Source organism: Ylistrum balloti, unplaced genomic scaffold, assembly GCF_031769215.1.
Source record: "Ylistrum balloti isolate Yb309-2 unplaced genomic scaffold, AGI_CSIRO_Ybal_v1 Utg369938, whole genome shotgun sequence".
Taxonomy (NCBI): domain Eukaryota; kingdom Metazoa; phylum Mollusca; class Bivalvia; order Pectinida; family Pectinidae; genus Ylistrum; species Ylistrum balloti.
The window spans coordinates 824,372-848,593 of record NW_026782047.1 but is presented as its reverse complement, the minus strand read 5'-3'; the positions used below and the strand labels follow the sequence as shown (position 1 = coordinate 848,593).

Below are 24,222 nucleotides of genomic sequence, written 5' to 3'. Positions count from 1 at the left end.
CTTCATGCTTTTGTGTTATGCTACAGAAAAAATTGTGACGGGCGGGGAAGCGTACCTGCCACTATCAGACCTATGGACACAATTATACCCTCTTTATAAACAAAAGCTTTTGGTATAATCAAAACTACTAAGACCATTTCACATACAGATTTTGATGCTAAATGCTTACATTTGACATCTGTGATACCTTTTATACTTATCTCCTCCTTTTCTTTAATTTCAGAAATAAAACTATCTACTTGACCTTATAAATTGTGGTGGTTTTTTTTTTTACAATTTGACCAAATCACTATTCAATGATGATATATTTGATGTTATCATCTGTTAAATTTTCTTTTTTTTTTTTTTTACAATTGAATTCACTTTTGAAACGAGATGAATACTGTTAAAATATTTGACCTTGTTGCCCTGTGACCTCTATGACCTACTTACCCTGTGACCTCTATGACCTACTTACCCTGAGTTGTTGACACTAGGACCAGATGATACAGAGCCATGGAACACTTTGTCACTATGTGTACTCCTCGGACTAGATAACAAAAGAAGGAAAAGTTAAATGCTCAACATTTTGTTGAAAAACAAATTTTGTAAGGTTTGTAACACTGAAACACAGAGCTATTTCTCCTCAACATGTATATACTTTTTTGATATCTGTCAATTTTCGTGAATGACATGTAGTTACATAAGATTTGTTCCAATTTTTAATTCAAGGGCTTTCTTAAGTCTCCCACTATTTTTAATCTTTTTAACAAACTATTAGTTTTCCTTTTGTCTTAAATCTATTTCAAAAGATTAAAATATCTTTTTTAAACTTCTTCATAATTAATGAATCTCTTTTATTTTTCTACAGATATGTTTTTTCAAACATGTGGGTTTTTTTGTTAGGATGTTCAAAGAAGTACAAGGTATTTAATAATCAAGATCAAAACAATCACTGACAATTTAACGGTATATATAAATGTTTTCCAGTTTCAGTCAAATTATTTTACAATGACCTTTAACAAACTTCATAGTGTATCTATGATAAATTAGCAAAACTCTGCTTCACAACATGTTGGTTCAGGTTAGAAAATCATGAATCTCTGAGAACTTCATCATATCATATTGGTAATAGGTTAGTTTATGTTATTGTCCTGTAATTAATACAAAAACTAATAATAAAAGAAAAACAAGCAGGCAGTGTAAGTGCAGAGAAATGAGTAAAAAACATACAATACATAGCATAGCTTGAAAACCATGGTCACACGAGCCATACTGTGGGACACATACCAAGTAAAACTTCCAGTGCAGCATGCCTTGACTAATATATTTTCCAAGTCCAAATTATTGCCCAAACCACAATAACCTAGACCCGGATCATCAGCAAAACTCATTCTCCATACACTCTCTCTCCAAGTCGAAAAGTGTTCTAAACTATAAATGGCTTTTTTTTTTAAATATTCTAAGCAACTACTTTAATGAATTAATACTTTTCTTGTTTTGATGTTTATTCTAAGCTAAATATCTTTTGAATATTCTGTCTAAATTTTGATATATCATTCATTTTTTCAGACTTTTCCTGTAAAAAAGAGGTTCCAATTTAAAATGGCTGTACTGTTAAGAGACAAACAAAAACAAAATACTTCAGATGTACCTACAATGATACAATTGTTATTATCTATTGCAAGACTAAACACTAAATCTGATTTAATTGGTTTTTGGTCTGAAGCATCATTGGGGAATCAATTTTGAATGAACGGGTGGAGTTGAGCCAATTAGGTTGGCAGGCCCAGTTTGGTAAGTAGAGAAATTCTTTAAAATCCTATGTCATGATTAAGCTAATCACAGTTCCTGAGTGGTTTTCATGTAAACCTGGTAAAATACTAGCCACAAAATACAGCTTGGTTAGAGAGAACATCTCTTTAGCTTGATCGGCTGAGCATCAGAATAGTAAGCCAGAGATCCTGGATGTGAAACCTAGTGAAGGCATTGAAATGAATAATGACCTCTGTTATTAAGGATGTGCTAATTGATCATTGGCCCCATTGTCCCAAAAAACATTTTTTGCATCAATAAGAAATTAAGTATATTTACAATAGAGAAAATAACATTTCCAATTCCACATTAGCTGTCATGATAATCGATTTTTTTTCTGGTTGTAAATAATCTCAAAAAGATCTACTTACTATTGAATAAAATTGTTAAGCTTAATGCATTCATTTTTCCCTACATGATGAGAGTTTTAGTTAATTAGTGTTAAAAAGTGGTTAATGCCTGGCTTTACAATTGATGGTATGATACACTTGGACAGTTAGAGGTGAGTACAGATCAGTATAGACAGGAGTGTGAATTACATAAATTCTGCCTTACAATGTTATTAGAAAGAATATATTGCATTGTAAAATGATTTATTTTTGTGAGGCTCAAAGTTTTGTGGACACTTGATTTCATGGATTAACATAGTTCAGGACTACTACTGATTTCAACAGTACATGGACATGTATATATTTGTGAATTATGAGTATCCACAAAATCAACGAAAACAAAATCCTCACAAAAATTCATGATTTTACAGTATACTAATGCATGCAGAAATAAGTTAAATGTCATAAGTAAAAATTGTAACAAGAAAAAGTTAAAAGATTTTTTTTAATTCTGTAATTTTTTAGATAATGTTTAATTAATATCAATATTGTCTTTTATTCATCTATGGTTCTAATGTTTTAATAAAACAAGTTTGTCAACATTGACAAACAAATGATTGTAACATCCATTTTATTTCTTTTTGTTTGACTTTGATTTGTACCATGGGGAGGGTGCGAAGCCAAAACTGATTCTATTTTTCAAATTTAATGAAAATAGAAGTTCAGGAACGTTTGATCAATAAGTTTTATAAATCAAATGACTGAATTGTTCTTATTAGCAATTATTAGTTCTAAAAAGGAGTATATATTGCAATTTAAGTAAAATTACAATATATACCTGACTTGTCCCTTGTCATCTTCGACTGACTTAATATCCACGCGCAAACCCTTTTTGGTGCGGCTGATTTCATCCTCAGATTCGCTTTCTTCATCTTTGTTACTGTCGCTGTAAGCAAGGGAATGAAATAAGGCCACAAGACAAATGATGCAGGATGGGAAATATGCATGCTTAATAACTTTTTTCAAAATCCAATAATGATGACATTAAACCCTAAAAGCAAGAAATCAAATTTCTATTTTCAACACTTGAACCAACTTTTTTCTCTGTAATAATATTCATAATTATGTTACTAAGTACTTTGCCTTGCAACTGCTTGTTCAATATTCAAAACAAAATTTACACAACAATTGGAAATAAAAAAAATCTGTTAGATTACAAAATTGATTTTTGATTTAATTTCCAAGTACATGACTGTACAATCTTTGTAAGGCTAAATTAATTTGAAATATTTCCTTGCAAATTCAAAATGTAGACATTTTTACACCCTTCTTATTAAACCAAATGAAAGTGGTCTTTTTAACTTTACACAGTATGCTTTATAAGTGTATAATTTTTTTGTTTTATTTTATTTGAATTTAAGAAAAAAAAATTAAAGCATAAAGCCAAGAACAGTTTAATCTAGATAGTATACTAACAGAATCAGAAATAATCTAATTCAAAACACATTCAAACTCTGTCAAATTTGAAACACACAGCTATCTGCTCTTGTCAGCAGGTATTGAATATAATGTCATTAGTTTGCGTGAGAAAATCATGTCGATTTCTCAGAAATTTCTGACGTTATTTTTTCAAAAACAATGAAAAAACAATCAATACCCGCTCACATGGGCAGTTAACTCATATTTTATAAAAAGGAATAGGGCACAATGAGACAAACAGCAGAAATCTACTTAGCTTACTTTCATAAGGAACATTTAAGCAAGCTTTCAAATGCATGAAAAATTTTGATAACTTTAAAATGAAAAATTCACAAAAAAGGCAATTTTATTTCCACACTTGCCCAAGTTTCATAATGCAAAGAAAGCACTGGCAAGAAAACATACCAAAAACAGATTCAATTTAACTTTCAAGGCTATTCAATACTTCATTCAGCAAAGAGACATAACACTTCAAACTTATATTCTTATTATAATGGTTTTCACAATAGGGAATGTAATAGATGTCAACAAGAAGAAAATTCCACATTAATGACCATCAAAATAATTTGTTATCTGTACAGTTTCACATAATGATAAATATTTACAAAATATTACTGCAGGTAAGTGATCAGAAACTTATTTTTTGCACTGAAAATTTAATTGCATTAAAAAGTATAGAAATATGTCTGTTTATGATATTTTCCTTAAGAATAAGTTTTGCAGTCAAGAAAAAAAATGTTTGAAATACTTTCTTCAAACAGATCCTTCGAGTTTACATTCTGTTTCATTTTTTTGTTCTTTTCTTTTCTTTTTCTAAAGAAAAGTTACTAAAATTTTATACTTTACATTTTTTTTAATCATATCTATAATTTTTTTTGGAAATTCCTATCAATCATAAATATTTTAATTCTTTTTCATCCATCATGATATTATGAAGACGTGGTTACATGGGGAGAAGTGACAATATTAAGATCATTTATATCACATGTGATGGACTGTGGTGTGGTCTGTGATTTGTGTTGTACAGATATACAAGCTGAGGAATGGTAGAGGTGAAGGTAGGGTGTTTGTGTAGGTTTATAGGATACAAGCTGTCCCCTTAAACCAGATATGTGGCTCTGCATATCACACATCAGTAATTATTCTCATCTATTCCGATATTACATATACTTACATCATCATTTACAATTGTTTGAAGTAAAAATATGACACATTATTTGTTTGAAGTACAAATCTGACATATTGTTTATTGGAAGTACAAATTTAAGACAGCAATGGCAATACCTTTCCATTAATTTGTGAAAAAACATTTCCTTCTTATTTCATTGTGAAAAACTGTTTGTCTATTGATCAATTTTGTGAAATTTAATTTTATCTCTTTTTTTTGTGTTTCTGTCAATCTGAATATAATTTGGAACTTTTCTAAACCTCAAAAAGAAAGAAACTACATGAGAACTAAGGTTCACTAAATATACTACAGTGAAAGTCTTATTTTTATTCTAAATATTTGTAGAAATTTCAAAGCACCACAATTGTTCAAAATATACCACACAAGATATGTTGATGCTTCACAATAACTAAGGGAGGTAACTTTTGTGGGTTTCATGTTTATGGTGCATTCTGTGTAATACGGACAAATAATGGCATGTACATATCATTGCAACAGTAACATAGTGTGGTATTGGATGAAAGGCAATTTCACATGTGAGGTAACAGGTATACAAAGCTTGCAGACACTGTCAATGGACGACAGTGTGTGACACAATGGATGTGGAAACTACTCACAAGTAATAAGGGCGTCTAACTCTGGATGAAAGTATCACAGAAAATACATTATATTGGTTTGTGATTTGTGATGTCAAAAATTTTGAAATCCGCAAATCTTATTTTTTTTTTTTTTATTTGAAATCACAAATGAACAAGGCTATTAGACAAAAAGAAATAGATCAGAAATACCTAAATTCATTACCTCAAACACAAGAAATGAGAGAGTAAATAATTTCTTCCTGAGTAAAATCTATCAGCTAAAGATGCCCCTTATGACACCACATGTTGGTCAGATTAGACATGTTTCTAGAATTAAGATATATTAGACTATCCTCACACCTCTGTGGTTTACATATCTAATGATATTCCTGTAAAAATTGTTTTCATGGGTAAAGGAGAAACAGATTTTTTTCTTCAAATTTCAAATAAAAAAAAAAAAAAAAAAAACCACTTTACAGTGTTAACTTCTCCAACCTTGCCCATCATTTTTATATCAATTTTCATCTGCAGATGACAAATTTAATGATTTAAGATATGAATTTTTTGAAAACCTTACCTCCTTTGTTCCTCTTCATCTGTATGTTCATCAGCTTCACTCTCTATCTCTGGTTGTCCTTAAAGTAAAACACCATGATCAAGATTATAATCTTGCGATTTTTCCAGACCACTAAAGGTCCACATGAAAATGCAGGCCTAAGTTTCCATCGGGGTTGAAATAATGGATAATTTTGATTCATTCTTCCACAGGAAATACAGCTTTTATATCCCATCATCGTCCTTATCATTACTCCATCACTAGCCCAACCAACCCCATTCTCAATTTGAACTAATAACAAACACTTAATCATAATGATATTTCCAGTGTACATCAATTCAGATTCAAGCATTTTTTCATAAATATGAATTTAAGCAGCTATCTCTAGTAATTCTCTTTGAATTACCTTTGCGGAGCTCTTCTTCCATCTTTGCTTTGAGAATATTGCACTTCATCTGATCAGGAGGGATAACTGCTGGACCACTTGTAAATTTAACTTGGTTGTTCTGGAAACTGTTAACATCCGGTTTGACCTTTTGTACCGGAGGTCGTAATGGTCGTGTTTCATCCAGACCTTTGATTTTTGCTTGGGCAGCCTCTGATGCTTCTAAACAAACATTTAGAAATGAAAAGTGTAAAGTGCTACGTAATTTTTTTTATGGTCTAAAATTGTGCTACTGGTATATCATTTCATTTTTCAAAAATTTTCATCCCAAATTTGAGCTGAATAAGGTGATAGGGGACTTTTTATAATAATGCATCCTCTTCCCAAGAAAGCCCATGTAAAATAATACACAAAAACACATTCAAGACAAGACTAATATACAGATGTTTCCATAGGTATCATCAACACCATTACATAGTTGGGGGATGATATTAGTTGTCGCCTTAAAAATTTCAAATTCATCTGAAATGCTTTCACTTGAATACTGTTAAAGTGACATCATGGTAAAACCTATTTTTTTCTTTTCCTGAGTTTTTTATAATTGCCTCTATATATCAAGTGTATCACCTTATGAACAATGACAGTTAGTTTTCGCAGAAATATGTTCATAAAGATGTTAATTAATAATTATAAAAAGGAATTCCTCATTTGTTAATCAACAGTCTGGATACATAAATTTTTTTGTCATATATCACATGCCCATGAAACACTGTCGCCTGTAAACGATTAATGTTGGTTGTGTTATAATTCTAACTTGACATAGAGTTATAAAACAACATTTGCCACGTCCATTACAAAATTGGTGCTGAAAAAAAGGTATTTGACTGACTATATCACTACTGTCCCTGTCATTTCTGCTCGCCCTCATGTGTTTGTGTTCACAAAATGAATGCCTCATTTCCACACCTATTACATAACCTGACCAGTGCTAAATTTGAGAGGGGTTTCCAAAACCAAAGAAGTGGTCAAGCTGAACACTGGAAATCGACTGTGAATATTGGGACGGCATAAATGAAAATATATAAAATATGTACAAACAATACGAAAATTAATGTTTTGACTTTGATGTCCCCTTAAAATAAGTGACCAATAGATGACATGGATTTGAATACAAATGGATTTATCTACTCTTCTATTTCAATCCATTGCTAAAAGTGTAATTCATAGGTTTAGTCAATTGGAAGATGAAAATTTACTCTCAAACCCCTTGTTTTTACACACCTTTTAGATTAATATCCTTGTCCTGTCCAGAGGCCCCAGGTAAAGGTGACTTGGAACGAGAAGAAGCATCAGGTACGTCCTTTTCGGACTTTCTGTGCCTTCCCCAGGCTCCTGTAGTACCATTGGTCACCGGAGACTTTGGGGTAGGACTTGTGGGTGGAGTTTTTACTTTTGATGACGCCGAGGCTACAGGTGCGACAGGGGTAGCTGGTATGGTTGTTTCTACGATAGCTTTTTGTCTGAAAGATGAATTAACTTTGTTTAATCCCATAGTCATTATGTTTTTTGAAAACAAAGGAGATATCAACATCACAGATATACTTTGGCCAAAACATAAAGGCCACATATTTATTCATTTATTAATTAATTATTCTTCTTCGTAAGCAGGAAATTCTAAAGAGTCCATGCACTGCATCCAGTCAGCAACAATATCTTCATCTTCTACAGTTAGATCACAATATATCAATTATGTATGTGGTTTGAATTGTTATGTGTATTTTTAAATTTGTTAAGACTTGATCTAATACATGTGTACCTGTAAAGTTCCATTGCAACTTTTAAATAGCACAAAACTAAATCTTTGCCAACTGAATTACACATACTGTTGTCTATCCTGTCGTTCGGCAGACTCTCGTTTTTTTGCATCTCTCTTCTCCTGTTCTCTTCGCATGGCTGCTTCTCTTTCCTTTTTCTCAAAAGTCGGTCGTCGTGAATAACGTTGACTTCCTTTGCGTTCAAATCGAACACTGCGCCTTGCTCGGCTTACAGAAGATGTCTGATATTCTGTCCTCCCACTGTGAAACAGTAAATTAAACATTAGATTGTATGACAAAAAATCATCACAGTTTTATTCTATCAGAAACGTTTTCAATCATATGACTTCATAACAACTGATGATGACATATTGAGGAATTGTTAGATTTTTGAGAATGTTTATTTTCATTTATTTTGAAAATGCTCTCAATCCACAAATTCATATGTCCACAAACTATTAAAATTAGTATATTTATTGAGGTATTTTTACCAATGAAATCAAGCTTCTACAGGATAATGATCTTTCCAAAAATAAACTTTACTTTGTTTTTCAACTTAAGAACTTGAGTCACACAGAGTAAACTGGAGCCGAAATTTGTAAGAAAGGGGCGTATGCCTCGACATCATGGGAACTTGATCAGAGTGGTTTACTCTAGAGACACGTTATCTGATAATGACTTCGACTCTATGACCTTGAGAATGTTAGAACGACACAAAAATGTATCATATCACATTTCCATTTTGTAGAACAACACCATACAAAATATCAGATATGGTATTCTCATTAGACAAGGGAATCTCACATGTTAGCTAGTCCATTCTGGTGGTGCCTTTATGCATTAATTGGCGCCATGTGACAATGCATTAAATTGTCCGCTGATTCAAAAATACAATAAAAGAATTTGGAAATGAGACTGGTTGAGAGGTTTATGATATTCTGACATGATAATGTAAGGGAAAAAGAAGATTATATGTCAAACTTTGATTAACTAACTCTGCCAGATAAAAATGTAACTACATATCAATATGTCGTCTTTCAAAATTTCATTAATAATCAGGAAATTTTTTTATTGAAAACCCATGCAATGAACCTGTGAAGACATGTACCTATATCGAAACCTCGACCCCATCCTGAAGAAGTTCTGCCGCGTGCCTGGTCCCTTCACTGGCCCTTTAAGACGGAAGAATGCATGATGCTCCAGTGCACACTTCCACAAATGTTTACATGCCTTTTCTGTGGCAAGACGAAACACAAAAGTGTGTTCTTGTTCCCTTCCCTGTAAAACATGAATGTTAGACTTCATACATATAAAAAGTAAAATATGATGTGTCTATTCTCAATTCAACAGCTGGAAATCTGATTCATCTTGTTCAACATGTAAAAAAAAAGTTTTTTGTTTCTTCTTTGTTTTGAACAAATGAACTCACTTTTGTCTCTTCAAAAACCAACAATATACAGAAATTAAAAACAAAATATAGATTGTACAAGGAGATACCTATTGCAAGTAGTCAATTGGTTCCCCACAAGGTAATTGATTTCTATGTGATCAAACACTATATAGACCCGATGGCAATCAGATATCTAAAATGGTCCATACCTCATTGTCATCCTCGACCACCACCAGAGTCAGTAGTTTCCCACGGAAGTCCAACTTTGTCATTTTAGGCCTGGAATAATAATCAATTTATTGCTCAGTTAGGTGATGAAATAATGATAAATCAATTTATTGTTCAGTTAGGTGATGAAATAATGATAAATCAATTTATCGTTCAGTTAGGTGGTGACATAATGATAAATCAAGTTATTGTTCAGTTAGGTGATGACATAATGATAAATCAAGTTATTGTTCAGTTAGGTGGTGACATAATGATAAATCATTGTATAGTTCAATATAGTGATGAAATAAATGAAGTCTGCATGCATTTGGAGAACCCGTAGTGACAATTTGAAATTTGATAAAATAAATCTGACAATACATACCAGAAAAAAAGTCCAATCTTGGCAACACCCTCATATACCAATATTCCTGTTGGGGTGAGTCCCAGCTTATACTCGGACCCATCACGGCCCTGAAAATTATATAAAAAAATGTTTTAATACTTACAACTACTAACTGATTATCACTGAGGTGGACAGGTTTGTTGCTTGTTTCATCTCCTAATGAACAGTCTAGGTCATACAGATATAGGATGTCTTGCATTAGTTAGTGTATTACTGAACACCATGCTGGAGATCCACAGCATGTATCAGAATCAAATAGGGTAAGGTGTCTTGCCTAACCATATAACCACATCACAATCAGTGACCTTATCTACCTGAGAAAAACAAACTATACACCACAGACATTCACCAAGGAAACACAAACTGACCCAAGTGGATTCACAAGACAAACTACAAACGGCCCTGAGTGGGGATTGAACCACAAACCTCTGATATTCACCAGAGAAACACAAACGGCCCTGAGTCAGGATTGAACCACACAGCTCAGACATTCACTAGAGAAATGCAAACCATCCCAAAGTAGGGATCAAACCACACACCTCAAACCTTTACCTCAGACTGTACTAGCCTGATATTGAGGCTATTTACATCACTACCTGATGTCAATATTTCTGATTCAATAAAATAGCATTTGTTCTTCATTCTATTGAGTATCATGAGATATGTGTCGACTTATTACCAGACACAGGATAATTCTGTCTTTTCGTGAGCTGTCTTGTCTTGTGAGCAGGTATTGATTGCTAAAATATTCATTTGTGATAGAAACGGTACCATTTTCTCACACTAACAATGATGTAACAATCAATACCAGCTTACATGAGCCGATAACTGTATAATAATGGCACTGGTGGTTAAAAAACATGTAGTACCCCATGTATAAGTGTTATAAAACCCTCTGTACCTACCATCACAGTATGCATGTCCACTCCATACATCTCTAAGTACTTTGCTTTGTTCAGGTAATTAAGCTCTGACATAGCTGGAGTTTGTCCCCTAAAGAATTACAAAAAGAAAGAATTTATTTAAAAGCACATTTTATAATGGATGATTCAGGCAAATCCTACTTTATCCCAAAAGTTTTGGTAACATTATCTAGTGTTTTCAAAAGGCTGAATATGTGTAAGCTTATCACAAATCAAAATGAAAAAGATTAGTGTACAATTGCCTCAGGTACCTAGTAAGTGATCACACCATGAAACAGTAAGCAGCATGGCGATACAATTGAAGGGAGATAACCTTGTTATTTGGAAGATGTTTACATCTCTTGGTCCTTTTCCACATTTGGTTACAAACTTTCCTTCTTTCTTTTCTTTCTATCGACTTCTTTCTTTCTTTTTTCCCCCTTTCATTAAATATCAAGCCTGTGAAAAAATCTTGAAATGTCTGGATGCATTCTTATTGAAACATTAAATTACAGTTCTGTGTATCAGGATGGGAATATTACCATCCAGCCAAGTGAAGAAAGAATCATCTGTACCGAACAATGAGGTTCAAAGTAACAAAGGAGCTGAGTATAGTGTGTTATATACCTGCATGTCTTAAACTGTTCCACCATTGCCAGCTCCATTTCCTCTGTCTGGTTGGGGACAAAGTGGAACTCTGATATAACACCTGGTGTGTGCATCTCCTCATCATAGTCACCAAGCTCAGCTGTCAATAAAAGTTACCATTAGACTGACAACATAAACAAAAGACTTGACCATCTGAATAGAATGAGTTTTCATATGCCATGAGTTGCTGACATCATGTAATGTGTCTGAATCCACCTGCAACCTTACTTGCTTTTTAACCGTTTCAAGCTAGGTTTTCAGTTATCGTTCATTGTTCTAGCCAAATGACCTTTCAATTTGCTGGTATTGTACCATAATAACCAGTAGTAGCCCTGACTATTGGTACCTGAAGACTGAAATACGTCAGTATAGCGGATTTAATTTCAGGATTACAGTTACAATCACAGAAGCAGCTTGGGAGAAGTTTGTTTATGTGGTCAACAGACAGACAATGAGAGAGACCCTAGTTAATAACCCCTGAACTTCATCGCAGGATTTGCTTTATTCTCTGTTTTGCTGGGCTTATTAACCCATGAACAGCCAGTGTCATTTTGTGATAAGAACTCCTTGTAGTAGCTGGTAGCTACCTCAATGAACACCATACGAAAGGCCCGTCACATGCTATCCTGAGAAGATACTGGAAAGTGTCTTGCCCTAGGATACAACCCCATCAGCATGGACTGGTCTATTTCTCAGCTTCCTGAGAAACACAAACTGCCGCAGGATAGGGAGTGTAGAACAATGCACCTCTGATCTTCAACTTATGTTATGCTGACTAATGCTCTAACGACTGAGCTATCACTATCTCCTGCTTCAAAGTATGGCCTTATTAAAGGAACAATGATATAATATTTGTTGGTATTTCTACAGATGTGGTTGGATTTATATCTAGTTGCTTAATGGCTTATTGAATGGTGGATAGATACAACATTATAGGTGTTAGTATTTCCTACTCATTTAAATTAGCATTATAATGAAGCTTTTACACAAATACAACCAAATCATTGTGTTAAAACAATTAAGCACTGTACGACAGACAATGTGATGAAAATTTATCAAATTACATTCAAAAGAACCATGGACTAGAGTTTTTCCTGATTTTCACACTATGATTAGTTAGCCTGAGAAAACCAATCCGCCAAAAATATCTGCATTTCATATGAAAATAGTGACTTAAGAAACCCCCAACCAAGTAACTGATTTACTTACATTGGAGTGCAAAGCCAGATAGTTCTATTATAGTTTCAAAGTTGGCTTCAAGTCTTCCCGAAAGAAGGTCGTTTTTCAATTGCAGGAAAAACTGATATCTGAAAAAGAATCAAACATTTAGTTTATACAATCAGATCTGACAAACCTGATATTAAAAATCAGCTAAAAAATTCAGGTTGAGCCCTCCTGGGTACTAAAATTTACTGTTTTGAACTGAGTCTTATAGGAGTAAATGCTTAATTTTAGAAATTTACTGAACAGATTTTTTGTCTCAACTCCAAAATGTCAATAGTTAAAAATAACCCAAAATTTGTATTTCTGAATTTGTACATACCTTGTGAGTTCTTCATGTAAATTGTTGGGATCAGAGGGGTAAAATTTGACACGGAATCGGAATGTATAGTGTGGTCCAACTGTAAATAACAATATATAACAATGTTAAATTGCTCACCGACTAATCACCTAGTTTCTAGTATCTTACCTGCAACATTTTACATACAAGCATTTCTTTTCTTAATATGAAATTATTCTAGAGATGCAGGATGCCATATACTTTCCTCATAATTTTTCAAAAATTCTCATGTAAATCTTTCTTTAGGTCAAATTTTGCCCTAGCTTGTTTCATCAAATTTGAATTTATATTCTGTTGATATAATGGTATTTTCTGTGTTGTTTTAATATAAAAGACTTTTGGGAGAATATACAAGGTAGTTAGTAAATACATGTACATAGAAATTATCAGGAAGGGAAAAGACAGGGATCAGCACCGAGACATTCTCTTACATGACTAGAAATTCAGAAACTGTATCAACATCTGAAATGGAATTCCTATTACACATACTGTATGTGTTGGATTCTTGGATGACAATCAACCTGCTGGGAATTCTATTGAACAGTGATATATAAAAGTGGGCTTATCACAAGGCATGGACTTTTTTCCAAATATATATGGTAATTGATTTTATAATTGCCACATCACAATGAAAAGCAACAAAGTAAGTAACCTGAGATAAGCAATATTGAATATAAAGGTTAAAGGATAATTATCAAGTGTCATGAAACAGAGATTGTGACACTGAATATAGACAGTGTCATTACATGCATACCATCAGAACTGTCATCCTATACTGATAATTCTTATAAAGTTATTTCCAGTGGGAAATAACCAACATTATGCTCAAAAATAATTTTTTCTATGAAAATTACAGTAAAGTCTACAAAAAATATTAAATATTATACTATAAAAGAAATGTGAGATTCATTTTGGTAATTAAAGCACCTTAAGATGCTTCCATTCATGAAGAACATTTGATTCTACCATATTTGGGTCTTGAGAAAAAGATTTTTCAAATTTAAGTCAATTTGACTCGTTTTGGCCCCGCCCCTCAGTCCCCAGGGGGTCAGTTAAGATCAAAATAGGCAAACCATCAAGCTGTTACCCTTCACTCATAATTCTAACCAAACCTGAAATATTTCCAATGGAAATTAAACAAATTATGCTCAAAAATCTAGTTTTCCTATATAAACGATAGTAAATTTTATCCCCTTCAGAGGGGAAATGCGAGACCCTGAGGCCATGAAATTTACAATTTTGGTAAAGCACCTTAAGATGCTTCCATTCAAGAAGATTAGATTCTATCATATCTGGGTCTTGAGAAGAAGATTTTTTAAATCTTTTAAAATTTCATTGAAATTGGATCAGGGGTTTTTGAGAAGAAGTCAAAAGTGTTAAATTGTTTATGGACACACGATGCAAGACGGCGGATAAACGGTATTAGTATAGGTCACCATTTTGTTGAATTCAGAAAAGATTTTGTGATGACATAAATTTCCTTATTAAATCTTTCATTTGATAACTTACTCTTGACCTGCTTCTTGATCTTTTTCGTTGGATCTAGCCAGTGCTGAAACATAAATTAAGAAATCATAAAGAGGAAGACCCTTACACATTTACTAGACTTTGGTAATGATAGAAATATTCACTCATGGGATTATAGTGATTACACAATACACATGTTTACCATTCACTTCACAATATTTTTCATTTGTGGTTACCTGGTAATTTTCCCTGATTTAAATATATTCTTTAACTTACTTATTTCTTGTTCTATACCCCTGATAACTAATTCTACTGAATCTTTTTACAGCGAAGTTTGCAATAAAGCAATTAATACTGATTTAGTACAATTTTGTGAAACCTACAATTCACTTATTCTTTGATGTACGAGGTTTTTAATCTTGAGTAATATTTTGTAACTAGATTAAGTGACGATAACTTTATCCCATCACTATTTCTGTTGTGATCATACCATCTGCCCCAGGTATCTTATCAACAGTTCAACTGAATATATAGGTATATAGGGATGTCTGTACCATATGGCTGTTATATACACCTACACCACTGCAACATCATTCACTTACCATATGATAACCCAATAATACCGGAAACTCCTAATCTTCACACAGATGATACAGTTAGTGTGGAATGACTTTGATGTAATTAGTCACCAGTGTAGCAATTACAACTGACTCTAACTCAATGACCATAAGCCTAAATAAGTAAGACATCTGACCTTTACCCTTGACCTGTACGTGTTATTAATAGTTGATTAACCTTGACCTTAACCTGTATGTGTTATATAAAGTAAATATACTTTGAACTTTAACCGTATGTATTATTTATAGTCTATTCACCCTTGAACTTTGCCTGTATGTATTATTTATAGTCTATTCACCCTTGAACTTTGCCTGTATGTATTATCTATAGTCTATTCACCTTGATGTATTTTTTATAGTCTATTCTTGGCTTGTATGTGTTATTTATAGTCTATTCACCTTGAACTTTGCCTGTATGTGTTATATACTTTGAACTTTAACCGTATGTATTATTTATAGTCTATTCACCCTTGAACTTTGCCTGTATGTATTATTTATAGTTATTTATAGTCTATTCACCCTTGAACTTTGCCTGTATGTATTATTTATAGTCTATTCACCCTTGAACTTTGCCTGTATGCATTATTTATAGTCTATTCACCCTTGAACTTTGCCTGTATGTATTTTTTATAGTCTATTCACCCTTGAACTTTGCCTGTATGCATTATTTATAGTCTATTCACCCTTGAACTTTGCCTGTATGTATTATTTATAGTCTATTCACCCTTGAACTTTGCCTGTATGCATTATTTATAGTCTATTCACCCTTGAACTTTAACCGTATGTACTATTTATAGTCTATTCACCCTTGAACTTTGCCTGTATGTATTTTTTATAGTCTATTCACCCTTGAACTTTGCCTGTATGTATTATTTATAGTCTATTCACCCTTGAACTTTGCCTGTATGCATTATTTATAGTCTATTCACCCTTGAACTTTAACCGTATGTACTATTTATAGTCTATTCACCCTTGAACTTTGCCTGTATGTATTTTTTATAGTCTATTCACCCTTGAACTTTGCCTGTATGTATTATTTATAGTCTATTCACCCTTGAACTTTGCCTGTATGCATTATTTAAAGTCTATTCACCCTTGAACTTTAACCGTATGTACTATTTATAGTCTATTCACCCTTGAACTTTGCCTGTATGTATTTTTTATAGTCTATTCACCCTTAAACTTTGCCTGTATGTATTATTTATAGTCTATTCACCCTTGAACTTTGCCTGTATGCATTATTTATAGTCTATTCACCCTTGAACTTTAACCGTATGTACTATTTATAGTCTATTCACCCTTGAACTTTGCCTGTATGATTATTTACAGTAGATTCACCTTACCTTGGCCTTCATGTGTTGTATTTTTTATATACATACATGTATACACAAATCAAAATTTAATCTTGGTCTGTATTGATGTGGTCTTGATTGAGAGGGTAATCACCTTTCCCTAATAATACATGTTACAGCTATTGTGTTATTTAAAGTATTTATAAGATATTCACCTTAACCTTTGAAAGCACTTTACATGACCAGTACATGTCAATAACCTTGACATCTGCTGGAGATAACTGTTACTTAAATGATCAAACCTCGACTTCATCTGTAGTGTAATACGTACATTGACATTATGATGGTCGGTATACTGCAGTCCAAAATAATCCTTTTCTATTATGTCGAGATGATAAAACACCTGCTCAAACAATTCCTTGCCTTCAGCTTTTTTCTGAAATAAAAAAATTGAGTTTGAAGTGCTTCAAATTTCAAAATGGCAATGAACAAAATATAATATGATTTTCTTAGTAAGTATACCAATATGAAAGTGCAATGGGGGTATAGTGGGGTGGATTGAATCTCAAGGAAGAAGTGGAATACTGGTGGTGTGGACTGAGGTTGGTCAGGTCAGAGGTGGAGTGGATTAAGATGGGTTGGTGGGACTCTGAGACCTTGAACAAATCTTTAAAAGTAAATTATACATAGGAAAGTATATGATTGGCATTGTTGTAATTCACTTCCATCTTATTTTAAACCTCTCTTGACAAAATCCTGGACCTGTCCTTGTAAACAGAAATCTCAGTAAAGACAGAAATACAGGCCACCACGACAAACACCTGTACATGTTGGTGTTTTATTCCTTAAACTTAAATTTCAAGTATGTTTAATGTGAAAGTTCAATTTTCAAGTATTTATAATGTGTAAGTTCAATTTTCAAGTATGTATAATATGAAAGTTAAATAAAAGTTAGACATAGAGCAGAAGATTTGATGAGACCAACAAAACACTAGCAAATTATACTTTTAGCCCTTCACTAACTGAGCTTTAACAGTGCTGGAATAGATACACTTCCATAATCTCGAGCTAAAATCTTGTTTTCAATATCCATTGTAAGACTGGATCCATGACCATTTTAAATTGTACAAATAAACACATAAAACTCAGGAGAATATTTCAAAATTGAATGCAGTGACAAAAGAGTGCATGTTTGCATTAGCTGTAGGTAACTTTTGTGCAGGTGAGATGACATACATCATATGTAAGGCCTGTCTTGTGTACATTTTACCTGGGAAGGCAATCTGCCTGTACTGGTGAAGTGAACCAATACAATGTTCCACTTGTAATTTCATACAGGTTTGTAATATTATGGCAAGCATGTAACAGTGGCAAGTTAATGAACAAACATTTTACTTTCTTTTGACCTCTGTCTATGCCTACGGTTGTTTATCAAACAAGTAATTCTGCTTGATACAGAGAGCAATTATTATGCATTTTCAAATATTTAGCAAATACATGGGTTTTTTGTTGGTTTATTTCATGAATAAAATCTGCTTGTAATAGCTATTCTGGAAAAAGTCCAAAAACACTTTGTACCTACATTTGGAGTTTATAATTTAACATCTAGGATAATAAAACTACATAGCCAATTTTATTTGTCAATCTTCTCTAAATGTTGACTACCTGCTATCTGATATTTGTCTTCACAGTTGCCCTATATGTACCTGGCTTCTCATAACCCATCAGCAGCAGTATAGTCATTGCTGGACCAATGAGTATTATAATGTAAAGACTTGACAAATGAGTATTGTATGGTAAAGGCTGGACCACTGAGTATTATAAAGTAAAGACTTGACAAATGAGTATTGTATGGTAAAGGCTGGACCATTGAGTATTGTATAGTAATTGCAGGACCATTGAGTATTGCATAGTAATTGCTGGACCAATGAGTATTGAATATTGTGTAGTAATTGCTAGACCAATGAGTATTGTACAGTGAATGCTGGACCATTGAGTAAAGTATGGTAAAGGCTGGACCATTGAGTATTGTGTAGTTATTGCTAGACCAATGAGTATTGTGTATTGTATATTGTATAGTAATTGCTGGTCCATGGAATATTGTATATCTTTTTATACAAATATTTCAAATGCATTTTAGGAGATATAGTTATTTACCTTATATAAATGTAGAAAATTGTCTTTTAGGGCAAACACATTCATTTTTATAAAAAGCCAACATTACTGTATAGCTGTTTAACGTGTGGCACTATTATTTTGAATTCGCCATGGTTTGGGCTATTTCACAGTGATTGAATTTCATGCTGGTTGATACATTAGTATCTGTGTATACAGGAATATAACACAGATTTCTTAACATTTTGTTTAATAATAATAAATGGTTGCTGGGAATGCAATTTCAGTGTTTTTAATGACAGCAAATATAGCGCAATTAAACCCTCCATGAATTTTATCAACTATACAGTGTAAATGTAAAGATTTTTTAGGTCACATTTGAACATCATGTCCATACACATGTACATATATGTTTTTTCTGACTTAGTGGTGACAGGTACATACATAGGGTTGTGTCATTTCAGGTTACATGTGTATAGCAAAATGTACATCTGAAAAAGAGCTCTTTCCTGACAGCAAATTTAAAGTATCTATATGTAGGTGTATGTCTCTTCTGGCGCCAAGTGTATAAGTGTGTACCTGTGGGTGTATATATACTATCTTTAACACCTTCTCAACCTGTAGATACAAATACTAGTGTGAAACATCCTGAAGTTTTGTACAAACAAAACAGAGAATGCCCCTAGATCTCTTCCATTGTGTGTCTGTCTGACTGGGTCTGGTACATATAAGATTACAATGATTTAAGTCAGGACATGGACAACCTCTCGAACTGTTACTAAGATTTAACAAACATACAACAGAACAGTGTCCATTACTACAGTTACTGAAATTGCTTTAAGGACATATTTCTGAAGAGCTAAATCTATCTTCATTCCAAAAGAGTTCCATTTATTGAGACCTGAAAATTATTCCTAATAACAAATAACATGGTCTTTAGGTTAATCAATGATATAAGTATTTCTGTATCATAACATATAATAAATTTTAATGGAGAAAATACTAAGGGGAAATAACTCTTGTTAGAGTCATTGGTACAACACTGAGTCCCAAGTATTGAAAGCCAGGTTAGTTTTCCATCTATACAGGTTGTAGAATTGGATGTTTATCACATAGCTGATCTTAGATGATTCCATAGTCTAAGAATTTTTCTAAGATGTATTTTTCCCCATCTGGAAGAATTCCCAGGTTTCAAATTTGGTCATTTTATATCAATTGACACAATGACAAGGTAGTATACCTTTCAGTTTTTTTTTTTTTTTCCCCAGAATATAATCTTTTTGTATGCGATATTCTTTGAAGTCTGTGAATAGGAACATTTGAATTCAGTCCTCAATCATTATATCATGTTCATGTATACTAAACCCCAGTATTACATGTATTGACCTACATTCTTACCAGTAACATAAGCTGGCTTAAATATCTTATCAAGTTCTAAACATCTTGTATACAAACTGTTAAGCAGTACAACTCAACTTGGGACCATGTGTTTACACTCACAGTATTATATCACCACAGGCAATATCAACTCAATGTCTATCTTAGGATTTCCTTTCTAAAAGAATGACTATAGCTACCAGCCCCATGTTTGGTGAAGAATTGTTTAGCTGGATTCTGCTACTAAGTTGTCTCCCCCTAAGTCCAAGATATTGAATTTTTTATTGTTGTTTAACGTTTTTTAACAAATTAAAGATTTAAGAGACAGAAACAAGTCTACGTTCCTTTCCAGCTGAATTTTACATGTTTAAACTTGTGCAAAATATCTTTTATGAAAATAATTAGGTACACCACAATTATGAGATTTCAACATACTGTTTATATAGGGTGTAAGAACTAACTTGCATGAGCTCCTTTCTAATATGTGAATTTTTAAAATGAGTCTAAAATGTTGTCATTTTATCAAGCCTTTGGCAAGTTTCATAGATCAAATAATAAACAGAAACAAATTTAAGATCATTGTCATCACATGATTGATTTGCTGGCACAAAAGATCAGAAAACTTTTACAGCAAACTTGAAGCGATGTTGTTTCTATATTTATGGTATCCATTGGTAGGTCAAGCTATATTACACCTGTAATAAGCAAAAATATGTCGTGCATGTGTTCGGTGAATAACAAGGCTATCATGTGATAAATATGATTTAAAGTATTTTAGATTTAAACTCAGTCTATAGACACCAGAATATAACATTTAAGTTGAAATGGTATTATCATTATCCCACCTGTATAGTCAGTATTATATTTCCTATTTAGCCTTCTTACATGAAATTGAATACATGTATAACACACTGATTAGATAGTTAAAGACAATTTCGTCTAAACTTATGTAATTCTCATACAGGACTTTTTTTTCTTTTTACCTTCGAAAGTTCAATGAAGAAGAAATCTGATTCAACTGAAATTGTCATAAAAATGAAAGAAAAAGTGTATTTTCAAGAAAAAATACTGTAAAGTTGATAATATTCGCCAGGAATTTCATTATATTTGCAGTCATCAAAGACAGATGTTATATATATCTGTTTACATGTATGGATGCCAATATACAAACTGGCATGAAATTTAATCACCTTGAACTAGTCCAAATTTGGAAAACCAAAAATGAAACAATGATGCATTACACTACCAGTTCTCTGCATAGTATGATTACCTGTGTACAAGTTTTCCTCTCTAACACTGAAATAATTCCACTCTAATAATTAGATGTAGAACTTAATGATATAAAGGTCACACTAGCCATCATCATTAGCCAGGCAAGATTATCCAGGCCTTTGATTAATCCTTATCCAAGGGTGAGGCGTAAAACCTCCAGTACCAGTGTGGATATAAAAATCAATCTGTCAAGGGGGTTCATGAAATATCTTGTAGGTCACTTATGACCACCAACATTTAATCACATGAAAATGGCTGTTAATTAAAATGAGACTACAAACTACATTTGTTGCAGGGTTCAACAGCTATGTATCTCACGCCTCTTGCAATGGAAACAACACACAGACAGACTAACAAATGGATATACAAAGTTACAATTCATCCTTAAACTATATAAAATAAACTTCATTCATCTTAGAAATAACCAATGTCACTCGGATTGAAGTGTTTGTAAGGTCAAACTGTGGAAAGTTGCCGAAGATTTCAGGGAAAACCAATGCGATTGAGTGACCTCTAAGTTTTTATTATCTGTTCGAAGGATCCAGTCCTTGGAGTCTAATAATGAAAGGCAAGTGCATTTACCAATGCACCCCCTCTTACATCTTACACCTCTCCAACCCACATACACCTCGTACTAATTAAAGGGTATAATGAAGTGAATGTAGCATACACCCTTAAGTTAAGGCGGTAAAATAGGTACATAAAACTTTATATAGGGGTAAGATAGCATAGTACACTCTTAGCAAGTAACAGGCAGAGATTTGTGTCAATGAAATACCAGAGGTGATAATGTGTCACTGTGTAGAGTTGGAGAGGGGAGTTATGTAAACACTATTCTGTATAGGTTACAACTACAGTAGAGGGCTGGGCAAACACTGCTCTGTATACCTAAGTCAACATCAAACTAGATAACACACACTTGTGGCACCACTCACCTCCTCCATACCTAATTATGTGGCCATTTGTTTTAATTCATATTTCTCTGTTATGTACACCAGAAAAAAAAAAATCTTTACCAATTTTATTTTGCTTTAGTGAATACACACATGAAGTGAATGTTGAATGAAATCTTACATTAAAATGCATTGAAGAAAAGACTGAATCCATATCACTTTCATCCAGTCCACTCCACCAAAAAAACACTCCACACTATCCATATCGAACTGCACTACCTGACACACACCCAGGGCCTGCACTCTGGGCTGGAATGCTAGTGAATCAGGGTACAAATATGAATTAACAGATCAGTTGTAATTCGTGGACATATACAGCTACCCATTAAACACTGTGTCCAGGTATCACCTTCCTATTGGTTTTACTTTCACTTTAGATCCCATTCACGTTTTGTAATTTTACATATCCCATCAAAATCCTCATCCTATCTCTACCTCTCCCTGAAGCTACACAATTGCACAATCTATCCATACCCATTTATCACATAATGTTTATTGGTGAGTCAATACTGTAGGTCGATCAAAAATTGTCTTCACTTTCACGTAGTTGCTAATAATCTAGTTTTAGTGTAGTTGTCAACAGAACAAACCTACATTTAGTAAGGTGATTTCAAATTAGACTTTTTCAGTTTTTTGAAATGTATATGTTTTGAAAAACAGAAAACATCTATTTGAAATCACTTTCACTAAATATAGAGTTGTTCAATTAATACCCTGGTATACACTTGATGAAATTCTCTGTATAACTGAAGTGGAAGTACTCCAAAGATGACAGAGATCTTTGTTAAAATCCACACAGACAGCTAATCAACAGCCAAACAAAACGATACCTTGTTCATGGTATGGTCAGTAAGGGATCAAACTACGACACGCCCAATTTGTCAATTCTGCTTTCCCAATGTAAACTTTTACAATAGATTCATATGTAGGTTGTGAGATGTCACTTTAGTAATGCGTTAATCTTACACCCAGATTCCATGATCGTTTGTGCGAGGGGTGATCTACTTGACAACTTGGTTTTCCGTGTTCCCCAGATACTCTGATGTACTCCAATACTAACATCCATATCAGTTGATACAACTTGCTTTGACAAATGTAAAATACATAAGGATTATAGTTTATATCACAATAATTACTTACAGATGAAGGATTTAACTTATTGATGACATTTTCCTTATCTGAGCACTCGGTGGAGACACTCCAGCCAGTATATATCATATATTCAGAAAAGTGGTCTAACCCAAGATTTAAACAAAAATCTAAAATGTATTTATTGTACGACCATTGCAAGCTATCAGGTAATATAAATCAGCCTTGTTGGCCTGGTTGGAAGTGTGCAGGGTCTTACCGTGGGAGGAAACAAGGGTACCCAGGGAAAACCCATGTGGTTGGGAAGGTGACCACAAACGTTTTTACATCCATTCCGGGAATCAAACCCTAGAGAGCTTGGTGAAAGATGAATGGGTTACCATTCCACCACCCAACCACACACTTTATATCATCTCTCAGATTGTAATATACTGTAAAACAATTGATTTTTGAGGGGATTTATTTTCATCGATTTCAATCCACGTATTCATGTCCATAAACTGTTACAATTACTGTAAGTAGATTTATTAAGCAACATTTATCCATGAAAAGAAGTGTCCAGGAAAAAGTCATGCTTTTAAAAACCATGAAAATTGCACCCCACAAAAATATATGATCTTATAGGATGTCAAATAAATGAGACTTTCAGTGCCTTGATCATGAAATAATGTGATAAGTCTACTGTTACTCTGTTACCCAGAAACCAGAAATGAACTAAGTGCTCTATGAATGTGCTGAAGTATTGGTAGCTTTGTTATAAGTCAGGACAAAACTGAAAGCTCAGCTACTTTGTGTTCAACATTTGACAGAATCTTGCCACTGC

At 33.2% G+C, this 24,222-nt stretch overlaps 1 protein-coding gene across 2 annotated transcripts in view; it reads right to left on the bottom strand.

Moving 5' to 3' along the window:
• The window catches only part of LOC132547196 (band 4.1-like protein 5), a 50,795-nt gene that overhangs the window by 15,086 nt on the left and 11,487 nt on the right, over positions 1-24,222 (bottom strand). The window contains exons 2-16 of one of the 2 annotated variants that reach the window (XM_060210956.1): positions 16,925-17,029; positions 14,727-14,769; positions 13,200-13,278; positions 12,866-12,963; positions 11,636-11,756; positions 11,012-11,099; positions 10,086-10,174; positions 9,703-9,772; positions 9,212-9,381; positions 8,173-8,364; positions 7,571-7,809; positions 6,311-6,511; positions 5,926-5,983; positions 5,388-5,408; positions 458-529 (exon numbers count right to left, since the gene is read on the bottom strand). In XM_060210956.1, the coding sequence (XP_060066939.1) occupies positions 458-529; positions 5,388-5,408; positions 5,926-5,983; positions 6,311-6,511; positions 7,571-7,809; positions 8,173-8,364; positions 9,212-9,381; positions 9,703-9,772; positions 10,086-10,174; positions 11,012-11,099; positions 11,636-11,756; positions 12,866-12,963; positions 13,200-13,278; positions 14,727-14,769; positions 16,925-17,029 (1,646 nt within the window). The remainder of the gene's footprint in view (positions 1-457; positions 530-5,387; positions 5,409-5,925; positions 5,984-6,310; positions 6,512-7,570; positions 7,810-8,172; positions 8,365-9,211; positions 9,382-9,702; positions 9,773-10,085; positions 10,175-11,011; positions 11,100-11,635; positions 11,757-12,865; positions 12,964-13,199; positions 13,279-14,726; positions 14,770-16,924; positions 17,030-24,222) is intronic. The other variant, XM_060210957.1, reaches the window with a different exon arrangement.